Here is a 17,810-nt window from a genome sequence, read left to right on the forward strand (position 1 = left end):
TTCTATCAGAAGTTTGTGGTCTCAGTAAGTCCAGTCTTTATCGAATATTAGGCTCATAAAATTGTTCCATTGAATTGTTCCATGAAAATTTCCTTCTTCTTGGAGCAACCATGCTATTTATATTGCCCAACCTCAAGATGACAAAACTTGTGAACCCTCACTCGCAGCTAGTGACAGTGGTGTAAAGGAAGAGTGTTCTCATTCCTCGGTGACCATAAATTCTCAAGGTCATCATCGCTCAAACTTAAATATTGCTCTACAGTCCTGGGCACTTTCTTGGTTAAAATTGTCTCCTCTAAAGGTACCACTCAAATGTTCCACGCCGTCTTGGACCTAATTATGGAGCATTCTGCTCAACTGCTAGGCACAACCTGGTCTAAGTCTAATAGTACACTAACTGGACTTAGTCAAAATGTTGCGAACAATAGAGAGCAAACTCTCCACCTTGAGACACTATCAGGGTTCCTGATCACACGTCACCATCCTATGCTTATATTAGACAATCTGACTGATGACCTCCCGCAAGTTCTGTCTCGGCAGAAATGTTGGAGCCCACTAAACACTAAATTCTTGCTGACCCAACATTCCACCTGCCAGGACACATTGATGTCCTCTGCGGTACAGTAGAGTGTCAATAATCCGGATTAATTGAGACCCGACCCCATCCGGATTTTTGAAATGTTCCCATTTTCGAAATGAACCAAAAAAGAGGTAATGACAAAGTAATAATGAAAAGTTATGAGCAATCATTCATAAATCATGTTTTTGTTTATGTGGAGCGGGTAATTAAAACTATTCATTACGTTATAAATGTTTAACTTATAGTAAAAATACATTAGCCATTTCCTGTAAAGTATATATAGGCTATATAAAACTAAAATACTGTATCTATGTATAACTGTGATTAATAAATTACTTAAATTACAAAATATATGAAGATTTTTTAAAATCTGTATATATATAAACAAAATATTTTTCAGCCAGAATTGAATCCGGATTATGGATGGTCCGGATTTTTGACATCAGAATTTTTGACACTCTACTGTACTTTGTTCCCTAAAGTGCTCATCCATGAACATTACTCTAGGTCAACACATGCCTTTTGTAATGGGGCCTTATTTTTGTAATGCTGTGATGGGTTCGGCACCATGTGCATGTGCCGAATAGGTGCTATTCGTCAACTCCGCACTCTTAAACATCTGCTGTGTGGAAAATTAGTTTGTAAGATATCAGAAACCATATAAGAACAAACATTATTGTAATTTGTAACATAGGAGTTTAAAACACTCTTTGGTTTTGGTATACAATGCATAGTAACTGAGATACAACCATTCTCTTTCGAAACTTTGAACGATTTAATTTTTTTTCATTTTGGCAATAGGCAAATTTCTATGAAATGTACTTAAAAGTCCTGTTTTCTCAAGAAAAAAAAACTAAATAAAGATTATTGTTCTATTGAGGTAGTTTCTAAATTTCTTAGAATAACTCTAAATTATGAGTCCACTGTTTAGTTGCCTTATCAAGAGCATCTTTACCCTGAGGAGGTATCCTTGGAAAGATTTGAGGATGGTCCACTCAATTTTGGTTTATGGTCTTCTCATGTGTAATAAATCTCCACACACCAATTTAGTATTTAAAGTTCAGAGAATGTCTATGTGATGAATCAAAGCTTGGTGCTGACATCAAAGCCCATTGTGAGCTTTTGTTTAAATAACTTTATATAATGTTACTTTTTCACTTTTCATTTATAGAAACCTGACATTTTGTAAAAGAATTGAAGAAATACACGGATTGGTCATAAAGTGTGATATGCAGTCATTGCATGAGAAATAAACCTTAAATTGGCATCCATTGTTGTGGACTTACTAAATCCAGCAACACTCCTTCAATCTTTACATTAAGATTATGAACAAGTTGCCAATAACTCTTAAAAATTTAAATAGTAATAAGTTTGAGAGGGCTATTTCTAACATCTATAGTACTTGTGTGTTCTCAGTTTACAAGACTTTAGTTTCTAACTGGATAGAAAGAGACTTATTTTAACATTGTGAAATAGTATAAGTTCAATTTAACATACTTATTCATACGTATTCTGGAATATGTTTGAGTTGTAAATAAAATCTTTAATCTTTTTTCTAATTCCGGGCAGAAAGTTTAATATTAATTTAAATTTTGCATGGAAAACAACATATGATACTTTAAAATTGTGAATTTTAATTATAGTACTACCAAACTGTATGTAAACGAATTACAGTAATGCAAAAAAATATAAAATGTTAACAATTAATTCAGTAACTAGCCAACAATAAAAAAAAACTCTTGTTCTAAAACCATTTTTGACTAGTCAAAGGTATTAAAAATGTTATGTTGCATGATTATTAATAATAATTTGAAATTTCTCCATCAATTTTTTATTTCCTAGAAAAATACACATCAAATGCTATCTTTTGAAATGTTGCTGATTGTGCTGCTGTCTGACTTGTGTCACACTATTTTTAGTAAGAAAATCAGCGTTGTTATTGTGTAGTGATATTGTTTACATACCAACATTGCAAAGAAATTATATTCTTAGGACTGTAGTCAACTTAACTTCCTCAATTATTTAGAGAATGGGGTGTTTCAGATAAATGAAGTAAGCAGAATGAACAAGTTTGAGGCTGACTTTGTGGTGAAGTTTGCCAAGTATCTTCTTCAGCAGGGATACCAACCTGAGGAAATAACAATCTTGGCCACATATGCAGGACAAGTCAGACAGATCATGAAGGTTTGTAAAAACATGGATGTTTGTAGTTTCGGTTGTTTATTCATTGCTAAACAATGATCCTGATTACAAACAAACAAGTGGTACAGGGGAAAATGATCATAGTCAAAGAAAGTAATTTTGGAGATGTAGGATTTTTAAAACTTTCAGTAGATGTACAATGACTTTGGTAAAAGATTATAATAAAATTGTATGTATTCATGTAAATTAAATGTTTAAGGGCAAGGCAGTTTTAGCTTCAGAGTAGAGCTTCACAGAAAAAATCATAACAATGTTATTTCTGGTTGAAAATTAAAATTGTTTTATTCTGTTCACTACTAATTGATCTTTAAGAAAATATATTTTACCACTATAAAAAAATTTAACACGTGTTTTGTATTTTGTATTTTGAATTTTTTTTAAAGTTATATAAGAATCATAATAAATACTAAACTTTATGTTACGTTATGTTCATGCATATATTCACAAATTACATTTAGTTCATAGTCTATATACCAATTTTGAAGTGTCTATCTTTATTAAATGTTGAGATGTGGCTGATATTTTAAAAGTTAACGTTTAAAGGCAAGGCATATGGTCTTACATTACAGTTTTGGTTTAAAAGAATTACATTTTTATCAGCTGTACATGGTATGTCTTACAAGGGTTAACAGAGAAATCACTACTTAAAACAGTTGTAGACACAGGTGGAGAAAGTTGAAAACCATCTATTGAAGTTGTCACAAGGGATATATCACATTCATGAGGCGTTAAGAGTCCAGTAATTATATCTACTGTATTTATTTCTTCGACTACAGAATTGGTTGGGCGATTTCAGTTGTAATGTTGTGGTACAGACTTGTTTTTACATAAAGAGATTTTGCTCAGGATATTTGTTATCATACAAGACAGTTTCTTTTTGCCTTGGTAATTTAAATGCTGACCACGATAAGTGAAATAATCTGTCTTAAGGTTTTCCAAGTAATAATGCTTACATTGTTCATTCTTACTTTGATTTTTCTTATATAATTGTTTGTTATAATCTATTTTATTATGCGTTGGGTCAGTAGAATTTGCATCATATCTATTTGGAATTGTTGTTATGTGTACAGTTCTCTCTTTACTTAGATACTGCGTCTTTTTCTAAATTTGAGTAATTTTCTTTTGTTTATTCTTTCAGTATATTATTAGTTCCAGCAATTATGACCAGAGGACGGTGAAGAGCTCTTTCAGCTTTCTGTGAACTTGGTGGGATGTAGCCCCTGGCATAACCAGACTACTCACTCTTATCTTTCCCTCACTACCACCAGTGCAGTCAGGAAGGCCCCTTCTGTGGCTGTCTGAATAGAATTCAGGATGCATTATTCCTTTACCAACTTAAGTCTTTTTACTTCTTGATGCCGGTTTAGTTATTAATGTTTTTCTTGTGTTTCTTTTCATCACACAGTTTTTTATGTAAGTAATTTCTATCTCGTTATTGTTGGTAATGCCATGCTCTGTGCTGTTTAAAATTTTGTACTTGTTAGTCTTTGGTAATATATTTTGATTCCATTGTAGACATGCAAATTGAAAGTTTATTGGAAGTATTTTGCTTACTTTGCATTGTCCATCACTACAACGCTGTTGGCCGTTAGGTTTGGTACTAACTTTTCATGAACCCAGTTCGAAAAGTGATTCAAGTTCATATCATCATGATATTCTGTCATTTTTAATTTGGGCTTTACAAAATCTTCTTCTCCTCCACCATGAGCAACGAGAATCCTATCTCCCTTCCAACCTCCTCTGGACTGTTCCAGCATTTCTAGTTGCATGATAGCATTGATGTAAGTTGCACTGATATAAACAATACATTTTCCTTCTTCTCGGAACTTTTTCATACGCTCAGGTATTTAATATGCCAGGTAACAATTTCAGACCTCTCGATCAGTATTTTGCGATTGACATTTTTTCCAACAAAATCCAAGATCATATATAGTTTTTCTTAAAATTCATCCCTTCCCCTATGTGTGAGAAATCTTTGCCTAGGTCGCTTTCAAAGCGGCTCTAAATCTATAGTTGGAGTTTTACTGGATGGTGGTTGAATAAGCAACAAGTCTGAAGTGTTATTTTTTTTTAATTTTAGGGGAGAATCTATAATATTTAGTAAACTTTTATTGTATTGGGGTTTCTGCTTGATTTTCCAATTTCTTAGTGCTAGAATATAAGCATAATATTTGTTTTTTTTTCTCCTGTGAAATCTTATGTTTTTGTTCTGCATAGCTTGACAATTCGCCCAATCTCTAGAAAATTCTTTAGAACCATAACAAGTTATGTAGAAAATAAAAGAATTTCCTTTTTTCTCTACATTTTCAATCAATCATTAGTTAAGAGCAGTCAGAGATAAATGCCCACTCACTAATAGCTAGCTACTATACATGCACTGGGATTGACATGTCAAATGATGACAGCAAGTGTTAATTAAACAGCAAACATACTCACTGTTCATTCATAGATCGCATAAACCTGCCACGAGAAGACTGTAATTTAATGATATAGAATTAAATTATATATACACCATTCTAGCTTTTGTTAAAATATTTTTTGTATAAAAGTGATTTTTGATTTTTCAGATAAAAGATAGGTTACCTGGAAAATTAAGGATTTCCACTGTAGACGACTTTCAAGGAGAAGAAAACAAGATCATCATCCTGTCACTAGTTCGTAGCAATAATCACAAAAGTATTGGTTTCCTGAAGATTGAGAACCGAGTTTGTGTTGCCCTCTCACGGGCCAGGGACGGGCTCTTCATCATCGGTAACATGGAGTTGCTTGCAGAAAGCAGTCACATTTGGCCCAAAGTGCGGGACAGACTACTTGAACACAAAGCTTTAGGTTAGTAAAACGCTGTCATTAAAGTTATAGGCCATTTTTGTGTTGCTGTGGCATTGTTTGAGCAAGGAGCAAATATGCAACCCTATATCATTGCTGGCATTCTTTTCAAAAATATTTAATAAAATCAGAAACTAAAACTTGTAGATATTTGTTTTAAACATTTTAAAACCTTTTATTTATTTTTTTACATTTTTGCATTTTTATAAGTTTTTTTACATTTTTTTAAATATTTATTTACTTGGTTGTATTAATATATTGCAGACAACAAACAGGCATTGTATAATTAATTACTCTTTTGTCTCATGCACTACTAGAAGGCTGTACAGAAGTACAATTAGGACATCTATAGATACTAAATATTTATTCACAAAATCTGAAGTTTAATAAAAATATCAATCACTAAAATGGGGTGGGTGTTGAGGAGTGATGAGTTTTACTTTTGTAAAATATTTTTGTAACAGACTATATTCCTTAAATTCCCGTGGGCAAATATACTGCTGGTAAATTTCGTAATTTCAAAAAGGAAAAACTCTTTGGACTTTAAAAATATTTTATGAAATTGTTATGAGTAATGATTGACCGCGGTAGACCATGTGCTTCACATTTTCCTGTTTGGACAAAAGTTTGTCACGACAGGTTTGTGGCTCTGGAGTTTGGCTTGCTTGTGCGAATTTTAAAGTTGAAATTTAAAATAAATTTGTTTTTTTGTTAAGGTTGAAAATTGTTAACGCTCTTGCTACCACTTTGTAACCTGCGGTTACAAATAGTAATGCCGATATGTAATTTTATACAACAATTCGCGTCGACATCGTGTCCCTTCAGGACTGGAAGACTTAATGCTGGCCAAATACTTATTTATTAGTTCGAAAAATAGTTAATTCTACTCCAGAGCTGTTTCCCTAAACTAAATTCCTAATTCAAATCACACCCAGCTTTAATGAGGACCTACGAATAATTGAGAATAATAATCATCGTGTAACTAATTTAGTGCTGGCTGATTCCTGCCGATTCCACATGGCCTGCTAATTTTGAACTGAATAATTGTCAACTACATTGTTAAAACTAATTTTTCCCTCCTAACACCTCACCCCCGGGACTCTACCCCTAATTAAAGTGAATTAGAACATGGTATTAATAAGTTACTACAATCTTAAACGAAGGTACTCATCCGTCCGCGACCTGCATGCCTCAAGAGCTTGTCCCCGACTCCTGACTTTATCGCTATAACCCCCGCCCTTCCTACTTATGACGTCATTTGTACCTTGTCCCTTTTGGACTCACCGTGGCTCCGCCACAAACTTTAACTACAATTTTAGTCAACATCAATTTGGTTTTGTGAGTAGTATATTTATGGCAAACTCTGTACGAGAGTTCTTCCTACTTGTGTAATGTTCTGAATCCTACTGTTTTGCATTTGCACTCCAAATTGTTTAATATATAAAAATGTACACTAGATTGTGGCAGGGAAGGGCATAAAGCTCAGCTCGGTTTAGAAACTTTCAAAGCTTTCAAAGTTACTCGTTATTAAAACAAAATAATGGGAGTGAGAATTTATGTTTATATTTGACCATAACATTTGTAAATTATATTTAAAATGGCAGTTAGTTGAAGACAAGATTTCATTTATAATGTTCAACTCAGTTGAAGGTTTTGTACTTCACACTTTCTTCAAGTACCATCCCAGTCAGTGTAAGAAACTAAACTTGACAACTAGAAAATAAATGATTGAAACCTATTCATTTAGGTTTTTCAACTAAAATAACACATAATAATCTGCCTTCTAGTATTCAATCAGAGCCACATTTAAATACATTTAAAGTCCTTCTGAAGCAGTATTTAATAAAAAGAGCCCTCTATAGCCTGTAAGAGTTTTTTGAGCCATGTATAATACTTGCTTAACTTTCTTTAACTTAATTAGTCACATTTAATATAGTTACATTAGCAAAAAAAAAACTTTGATATTTTGATACACTTAACATATAAATAAATAAGACAATATTAACTAAATAAAAAGCTAACTAACAATTTAAAAATAAATTATCTACAGTTAATACATTATTACCATAGATTAAGACTACTTTTATGTTTGATAACTGGCACTATATTTTGTATTATTCTATAACTCTGTACAATATGTGACACAATAATTGTGACACTATTCTATGTACAATACCTGAACTGTCTTATGAATAAAGAAGTTTTGAATTGAATTGAATAATAAACAGTAATATTTCCTCCAGTTTCCTTACCTCTCATTTTATTTTCCTGTGTCTTTTGCTTCCTCCTGATTTACAGTCATGATATTGATAGTGTTAATAATATTTGTTTTTTACAGGCAATTCACTGAGCTTGTACTGTCAAAACCACCCGGAGACAATCTCTGCTGCTATGAAAGCTACTGCATTTGATGACAAGCCAGAGGGAGGTTGCCAGAGAATGTGCAAGGCAAAGTTGAAGTGTGGCCATTTGTGCAAGTTCCATTGTCACCCCAGAGATACCGACCACAAGGATGAGTATATGTGCAAGGTCAAATGTGAAAGGTCAGTTGATATGCCAAATTATAAACTAAATTTGTATATATTTAGCCAAAATAAGTATTTTGATAGTAATTTCTACATAATTTGCCTATTTGATTAGTAATACTCTTGATTATGGAAATGTCTGAGAAGACAAACTATCCAACGTTGTAAGCTGCCTCCATTTGAAATCCCTTGATGTATGTATTATACAGCGGCTAAACAATAGAAGCACGAGCATTGAGCTATGCATGCAGCTTAGAACTGTTATCTCACAGCAGAGTGATGTTATAACACCCGCGTACGCGTGCCCACACACACACACACACACACACACACACACACACACACACACACACACACTTGCCATAGCTGCCTGTCACAACACCTATCTTGATTCTGAGCCTGAGTGTTGGACAAGTCTGTGAAGTTGAAATAGCCTACTCAAAATAACTTACAGCTTATATCTTACTCAAAATTGATTAGATCTCATGAACAATTGATTACTACAGCAATGATAAGTAATTAATATTTGCAATTGTAATATGAAGCATTTTACAGCCCTGATTCAATAGGCCATGCTACCATAAAAAGTAGCATACCCAAATAAAAAACATGATTATCCATTTTTAAATTAATATCATACTAAAAAGGACTATTTAATATAGTGACCCATTATCATAAACACTTCCTTATTTAATTGAGATAAAACACCAGTAAGATCTGAAAGTTTCTTGACATTTTGAATAGTAAACATATTTTATTGTAATAAAGTCATTCAAAGAAAATTGAAGTTACTCAATATAAAAATAAATCGATTAACAATAACAAACTGTCTTGGAATATGTCAGTATAACTTTTATACAAGGCGTGTTCAAAAAGTTAATACCGTTAAAAATACAAGTAAAATAATTTTTTCAACACAATTTTATTTTTACATGAAAGCCCAAACCTTAAACTATTTTTGACATAGTTTCCACCGATGTTCAAACACTTGTCATAGTGGTGTCAATTTGTCTATACCCTTCCCATAGAAGGTTCCCGTCAATAAATGTAGCCACGACTCCATGGCAGTTTTCACTTCATTGTCGGTTTCAAAGCATTGGCCGCCTAGCTCGTGTTTCATGTACAGGAACAAGTGGTAGTCAGACGGTGTCAAGTCCGGGCTGTATGGCAGGTGATCAAACTACTCCCAACGAAATTGTTGAACCATTGTTTGACTCACCAGCGGTATGGAGCCAGTCATTGTCATAGAGCAACACAATTCCGTTACTGAGCATTTCTCTCCATTTATTTTGAATAGCCCGCCTTTGTTTTTTTAAGATTTCACAATACCTTGCCACATTAATGGTTTCACCTCTTGGGAGAAAATCAATCAGCAAAACACCTTTCAGATTCCAAAAGACAGTGTACATGCATTTTTGTGCAGACATTGTCGTCTTGAATTTTTGTTTCTATGGGGATTGTATGTGTCTCCACTCCATTGACTGCTGTTTGAATTCTGGTGTGACATGACAGACCCAAGTTTTATAACTTGTCACGATTTTGTTTAAAAACTCCTCACAATCATCACTGTACCGTGTGAGAAAAGTCAAAGCACTTCTGAGGCTCTTTGTTTTGTGCACGTCAGTGAGCATAATTGAAACCCATTGGGAACACATCCTGCAATAACCCAAGCGGTCTGTAACAATTTTGTGCAAAAGTGTGTGAAATTTGTTGGAAATCGTTAGATAGCATTGTCATATTGAAATGTCTCTTCTCTTTGATTTTTTCATCAACTGCCCTTACCAGATCATAGGTGACGAAAAAAGGCCGACCACTCTTATTCTCATTATGCACATTTGTTCGACCGCCATTGAATATTCTAACCCACTTTCTTACCGTTCCTTCACTCATCACGTCTTCCCCATAAACATCTTGTTGTTGACGATGACTTTCAGCTGGTTTCACACTCCTTGTTTTCAAAAATCTCATTACAGAACGAATTTCACAATCGGCGGGATCACTAATTGCCTTAAACATTTTAAATGTTCAGAGAAAAATGAAAACACAATGTAAAAAGACTAAAATGGCTTGAGTCGATAGCGAGTGAACAAGGATGACTAGTACACATGCACGGATCACTGATTACAGTGCTACGGTGGCAGTAGAATGAAACGGTACTTACTTTCTGAACACACCTCGTAGAATGTTATATGGTTCATATAGTCCTTAGGCACATTGGGAAGACTAGGAAAATAATTTAGAATATTTGCCTTGAGGAGCTTTTTAAATGTGGTTATGCTATTTTTTTATAGTAAAAACAATATTTTTACTATTATTAAAACATTAAAATTCATGAAATTTAGTCTAATTTTCTATCAGTTTTAAAATTTAAAAAGTTATAAATGCTTTATTAAGTAATAATACTGGTACTGTGAGTATTCACTTAAGTTGTTCATCAGTTTACCTTAAATATCTTGATACAAAAATATACAACTTTCTAAATTGCAAAAAATAATTAAATTGTAACAAAAAAATTTAAAAACCCATTAATAAATATTTTAGAAACCCATTAATAACTTAGATGGGGACCGCACATTAATTATTTAAAACCTAAACTTAGAAAAATGATATACATGTTTTACCAGTTAGGGTAAATTTTAAATTATAATGAATTAAAAACTGTTTATTTTGCAAATGTTTAGTCTATTTTACAGTATGAAATCATAGCATGGAGAGGAGCGTTCAAAACCATCATTAATCCATTATGTTATTCAGAAATTCGATATATATACAACAAAATATATAGATGTAGTTTTAAGTAGTTTAAAATAAAAAAATGTTTTAATAGATTACATAAACAATTTTTATTTATTAAATTTTTTTGCAAATAACTAAAAATGGAAAAATAATTTTAATGTGGGAAGCTATTTTATTATATTATGCATTTAGAAAGGAAGCGGATTATACATATGGATGTACCGGTATACAGATGATTGTAGGATCCATAAACAATTTCAATACTGTTAAATAAAATTATTTACCAAGAAATATTTACAAAATTTTATTTGAAATTTATTTACAATTTTTCTATTTACAAATGTGCTATTTACAATTTCACTCCTGTGAGATGCAAATTGTCAGTCATTGTAACAACTACACACAATATCTAAGCACGTAACAATTAAAACTACTAATATTTACAACTAACAAAGTAAAATAATGAAGAAGAATCCAGCGTACAATAATTACAATTACACTGAAGCAAAAAGAATAAACAACGAAAGATCGAGTCACATGACATTTACAAAATAAAAATGCATAGACCTCCAAAATAAAAATGATATTCATATTAATTATCTACAAATATACCAGAGAATAAAAAAACATAAAACTTTAATCATTTGACGTCGTATTTATTTAAGAAAACGACGAATATCAAGGAGGCAATAATATTGCCGCCTGGCGCTTTTCGCATATGTCACCGACAGCAATATTTTGCCGCCTGGCACTTTTCAGACACAATCTATGGCGGCAATATATTGCCTCCTGGCCCGGATAGGGTTATACAATACAGTTATTGTTAAATTGATTAGAGTAAAAAATTGTTATAAATATGTGTAATAGCAAAAAAATATAAGTTAAACTTTTTTATTTATTATATACGAGCATGGTTTATATTAGATAAATAATGCAGTTAAAGGTGAATTTTTACATCAAATTTGAATTGTATTATCTGGATAGTAAAGTCTATGTTTAACAGTGATTGCAGAAACAGTTTGAAACAAAAATTTGCTGTTTCTCTTAAGCTTACTCTATGCTTTCAAACTATAAGTGTAAAGAAATTTTAAAAAGTAATTAAATGATAAAAACATATATTTCTTTTGTCGCATTATATATGTTTACAAAGAACAGCTGATTAAATTTGAAAAGGCTCTTTCACTTAATAACATATGTTTGCTGCAATGCATTTCTTACGGGCATTTCTGTAACTTTTAGAGACCAGTGGGGATGAATCCTGAATCGGGAACGGGATAAAAGTATCCTATGTCCTTCTCCCAGTTCTTAGCTACCTCCCTACCAATTTTCAGCCAAATCGGTTCAGCCGTTCTTGACTTATAAATAGTGTAACTAACACGACTTTCTTTTATTTATTATATACAAGTTAACATTATACAAAATTTTAAATATAATGATGGACAATTGCTTTATAATTATAAAACTGTATTAAATACACAATGTGTGCATTAGTTAATTTTGGTTTGTGAAACTTATAATGCAATATAATATATTGTAACATAATATATATTTGCATGGTTTACTAAAAAATAGAGATTATAATATAAAAGACACCACTTAGTGCACTCAGATTGTAATCTATCAAAATTATGAGTTATACGAAGGAAAAAAACCGTCCACACTTGATAATTCTGCACTAAAAGATAGTATTTTGAATGTATACATGACCCAGGATTAATGATTTAGACTAATTTGGCTTTATATCTATAGAATAGTCTGCCGAAGGAACCACATCTGCTTGGACATATGCGGAAAAGCTTGCCCTCCCTGCATGAAGCTTGTAGATCATCAGTTGCAATGTGGCCACGTCATGAAAGCAGCGTGCAGCAGTGACCCTGGCAAGTTAATGTGTAGAGTAGACGTACCCTATGTCATGCCCACCTGTGGCCACGAAAACACAAGATATTGTGGGGAAACTGTCAATGAGGCAAATCAAAGAAAAAGATGCAAAATGATCTGTGGTAAATTACTGCCCTGTTCACATCCTTGTGGGTTCAAGTGCCATGTGGGAATTGAATGTAGAACGGTAAGTGTTTGAAAACCCTTTGTGTTCCTCTATTACCTATATTGTTTTCCTCTGTCGCAATACAGACTTTCTCGAGGATATGATGAAAAAACTCATATGATTACTTCATAAAATAAAGTTTATATTTTGTTTTTATCAGAAAAGAGCTTTATAACATGTGGCAGATAGTAAAGTGATACGAAATTATGATGTTAGAATACCTATGATGTTACTTACTCCTTCCTTTCCTGTTTCCTTCACTCTACTTACTCATTTCATCTATTGTGTTCTAGGACAGGTGTTCATAATTTTAAACTTGTAAAATTGTTTTAAAAATGTTTCCAATTTACGTTCTCACTATTGAATAGGGTTCAATGAAATGTTTAATACTCTACATTTAATACTCTATTATTGATCCTTTCTAATACATTTATTTAGATAGGGGATTGGGGCTGGAGCTGAATTAAACTTAAGGTTCTCTGTGATAAATTACAAAAAAAAAAACAAACAATTTACCAAGTTTTAGTAAAAGGTAGGATAGGAAGAGCAAGCATATCTTTCCTGTACTCTTACATCTCCTTGTTCATAACGTATAGAAATTGAAATGAACACTAAAGTAGAATATTTCGTTCCTACTATTAAAATTAATCAACAGAGGAGGAATTCTTTGTTTGAAGTTTATTTTTGATGATGGAAGGATTGTGAAGTAAACAGGAATTTTCCGGACATTTGTCATTGTTCAGTGAAACAAAAAATCAGTAACACTACGTTTCGAGATCTGCAATCTGATCTCTTCTTCAGGTAAATAACTAACCTAATATATAATTACAAACTAGGTTAAAATAAACAAATCATACCAATGTGTTGTGACACGCCTAAATCAAGAATCACAACCATCATGTTGTGTGTCAACTTCACTAATTCTAAAACATGCACCTTATAAAAAACTATAGAAAACACTAATCATTAAAACTGAACTACAGAATACAGGTCGCAATACGTCTGCATTCGTCTACCAACCACCTACGACTGACCAGAGGTGGTTTTTTGATGCCAAAAATATCAAACGGATTAGATATTTGTAATTAACCAATGCTGAGTCACAGCATGGTTTTAAGAAGTTCATCTAGCATGAACCAACAACAATAATAATAATAAAAAAGGGCCCATTCCTGTCCCCCTTCCTTTTTATTGCCCCCTTTTTGTTTCTGCCGTGACGATCGCCATTTGCTATTGGTCACTTTTCTTTGTATCTGTATTATGTTAATTTTAAGTGTGTTTAAATGATGTAATTTATTAAACATTATAAAGTGTTAAGTACCAAGTAAATAAATATCAAGTTTGTTAAAAATTTCATTGATGGGATATTTTTAGATCAAACTTTTATCAACTGTTTAATTTTGCTATCAAACTTGATCAAACCTTTGACTTGCTGATATAGTTTATTTTTCAAAGTTGATTAGTTTTTAATTTTATTTCATAAGGCTTGCTTGAAGAGTTTCTTGGGGATCACTGTATCAAACACATGTGAATCAGGTTTTTTTTATCATAATGCTTAGAATGTAATGGAGTTCTTCTTTATAATTTTGAATCATTACATTATGTATAAATAAGATAAGTAATTGTACAAAGTTGCCTAGTTTACTTGAAAAACAATATTTTCATCCCAACTTATAAAAAGTAGGCATATATTTTTTTACTTTAGAATGGAATTATCATTACTAATTGCGTGATTTCTTTGCTTTTCCAGGATTGTATGGTTAAGGTGGAGACATTTCTGGATTGTGGGCATTTGGCTAGCACAGAATGCAAAAACATATTCCCTGAGGCCAAAAAAGTGGCTTTGAAATGCTCTCGAATGAGAGAAAAAACACTGACCTGTGGCCATATCAAAGAAATACCTTGTTCTTTGTATAACGAAACAAATCTGCCTGGCTTTGAGTTCTCAGACATGGTGGATTATAATGCTTCGACGCAGTGCTATCAACCTTCTGGAGATTTGTTTTTGTGTGAGATGAAGTGCTCGAGGGTTCTCCCTTGTGGGCACAAGTGCCAGAAGTTGTGCTGTGAGTTGTGCAAGTGTACTGAACTTGTAAGTACTTTTTCTTGCATTTATTTAATTTGATATAATATTTAACAAATCAAAATATGACAAGTATTTTTAAACATCTTTCACATGAGAAACTCTACAGTAAAACTTATAGAATCCAGATTTATAGGAAATAAGTTGTTAGAGCTAGTAGCAAGTAATGAAAAACTCAAAGTAGATAAAAAATAGCACAAACTAGTAATTTAAATGTTTAAGTTGTCATTTAATAAAGCTCACTGTGAAGGAACGCCTTTTGTTATTTTCTATAATGTTTAACATTATGGCTCAAACCAACTGGTTTTGGATTTTTAATGCCATTTAAATAGAGCTCGGTAAATGTTTAAATTCCAGATGAATTAATTATAATATATAGTAAAGTAAACATAGCACTTTCATAACCTAGCAAAAGAGCAGCTACTAAATAAAACATTTGTAAAGCTACAAACAGTACCGGTCAAATTAATTAGAATACGAGGTAAATGACTACGATTCTTAAATGAAACACAATTTATTGACCACAAAAAATACAAACAGCTCCCTAATAATTAATATGTCCTTTGTGTTTTATAATCTCTTCACATAGTTTTGGGATCGATTCTATGAGTTATTTTGCATTTATTTTTTATCATCATGGAACCATATTTTGATTACAGCGGAAATCATGGATGTTTTTGTTGTACAATCTTCTTTAGCAATCCTTTTTTTATAAATAATCCATAGATTTTTGATTGGGTTTAAATCAGGTGAATTACCAGGCCATTCCAGAACTTTTACTTCGTTCTCAGAAAAAAATTCCTTGCATTTTTTTTAGATGAATGGCATGGAGCCAAGTCTTGTAGAAAAATCCCACTGGCTTCTGGTAACATTTACAAAAGCAGTGGGACAACTCTTCCTTTTAATAAAGTAATATATTTGTCTGAGTTCATCATACCTTCAACTGGAACTAATGGTCCTGGACCATTATAGGACATACAGCCCCAAAACGTTTTTTTTAGTTAGATGTTTGGATTGTTGAAGGATGTGAGCTGATGTCTCAGCTTCATCCCCACTTCTACGGACAAAGTTAACTTTGTGTCCCTGAACAAAAAAAAATGTGTTTCATCAGTGAAAAGGACTTTTTCCACTGTTTAACAGAGAACTTATTGTAGGTTGTAGCACTGCAAGCGGTTCTTCTTCATTGCCACAGTAAGAAGCTGCTTTTTCTTTGGTCAGTAATATTTTCACCCTACTTCTGCCAACCTTCTTTTAAAAGTACCACTTTTTTAATTTCTCATGCTAAATCTATAGCCGACAACCGGGGGGTTGATCTTACTGTTGCTAATTAATTGGCGATCAGTTTGAGGTGTGGTTTTTCTTTTATGACCACAATTTCCTATTCTGTTAGCAGAAAAGGAGCCAGTCTCATTAAATTGCTTAAGAATTCGGTTAACAGTAGCTGGGCCTACCTTACATTCTTCAGCTATCTTCTCTGAGACATACTTCCATACTGATGTAGATAGCGTAATAATCTTGCTACGTTTTATAGCTGTGGTGTATATCAATTGAGTTATTGTAAAACTAAAATAAGTTTGTTAAACAAACACACAAACTTGCAACAATAATAAAAACTATGAATACTTCACTGAAAATTTGTACAACACAAAGAATCAGATGTGCACTAATTGTTTATGAGATTAGGTTGTAGTAAAACAAAATAAAAGTACTATAGCAGTGATGCCAAATTTCGCATGATGAAAAGAGTGAAATTCCATGTGTGTTCCAATTGATTTGAGCGGTACTGTAGCTGTACAACCAAGAGTAATTATGAGTTGATATGTATTTACACTGTGTAATGTCTAGTGTAAGATATATATATATATATATATATATATATATATATATATATATATATATATATATATTCTTAATCAGCATAAACATAAGGAATCTTTTATGTTTTACAACATTTACGATTATTCTAATAAAGTGGATCTTTTCATAGCAGTATTTTGAGGCCATGAAGACGGAGAGTGATGACACCAATGAGGAAATCAAATCATTTAATGCATTGAGAAACTAAATATTGGTATTAAATTAAGTTTGACAAAAATCTTTGCATGTGAGCATGGAAGGCACTCGAAATTAGCTTCTCTAGGATTTAGGTTAGTCTACACAAAAAAAAATTATTAGTAAAAAGTGTGACTAATTTTGTTAAATGTATTTTGCATAGTGATTGTAGTATGTGTTCGTATATAGCCTATTATTATATTTACATACCATTAAATTATTTACTATATTTTCTCTTATTTATGTGTATGTAGAAAAAGGTGCAATTGGGTGGGGGAGGAGGGAAAACTATTTGCAGATTTCGTGGAAAGTTTAGTATCATCTAAGTCTAATAAAACTAGTTAAAAATCACTTAATTTCGTGCATTGGGTACCACATCAGTTAACTCTTTAAGCACTGACAAAATTTGGCCTGGATACAAATTGCATGCATTTAAAGATTTAAAAAATATGGTCTATGCCAAAGTTTACTTTATTTTATATTTATTGTAAGAAGGTATAATAAACAGAAACATTTCTTTTTTTAAAAATAAAGCTCTACTGGTATTGGTTGCCACATTCTAAACATGCATATATCTGCATTTCGCACCATGTATCGTCAGATGAAACTACAATCAAAGAATAGCACTGGATATTAATTTATTTTGGTGCATTGCAAAATTACAGTGTGCTTAAAAAGTCAATAAATTGACACTTTTCTATACATTTGCAGCATTTTTGCAACTTACAGAATAAACAAAAAATGAAAATATGGATATTGCTG

The 17,810-nt window shown here is 32.3% G+C and overlaps 1 protein-coding gene across 1 annotated transcript in view; it reads left to right on the top strand.

The window, feature by feature from the left end:
* The window catches only part of LOC124354242 (NFX1-type zinc finger-containing protein 1-like), a 54,245-nt gene that overhangs the window by 21,834 nt on the left and 14,601 nt on the right, over positions 1-17,810 (top strand). The window contains exons 5-9 of the mRNA XM_046804553.1: positions 2,624-2,764; positions 5,350-5,611; positions 7,947-8,151; positions 12,619-12,934; positions 14,664-15,005. Coding sequence (XP_046660509.1) covers positions 2,624-2,764; positions 5,350-5,611; positions 7,947-8,151; positions 12,619-12,934; positions 14,664-15,005 — 1,266 coding nt within the window. The remainder of the gene's footprint in view (positions 1-2,623; positions 2,765-5,349; positions 5,612-7,946; positions 8,152-12,618; positions 12,935-14,663; positions 15,006-17,810) is intronic.

The sequence above is a fragment of the Homalodisca vitripennis genome, chromosome 2 (genome assembly GCF_021130785.1).
Source record: "Homalodisca vitripennis isolate AUS2020 chromosome 2, UT_GWSS_2.1, whole genome shotgun sequence".
NCBI lineage: Eukaryota > Metazoa > Arthropoda > Insecta > Hemiptera > Cicadellidae > Homalodisca > Homalodisca vitripennis.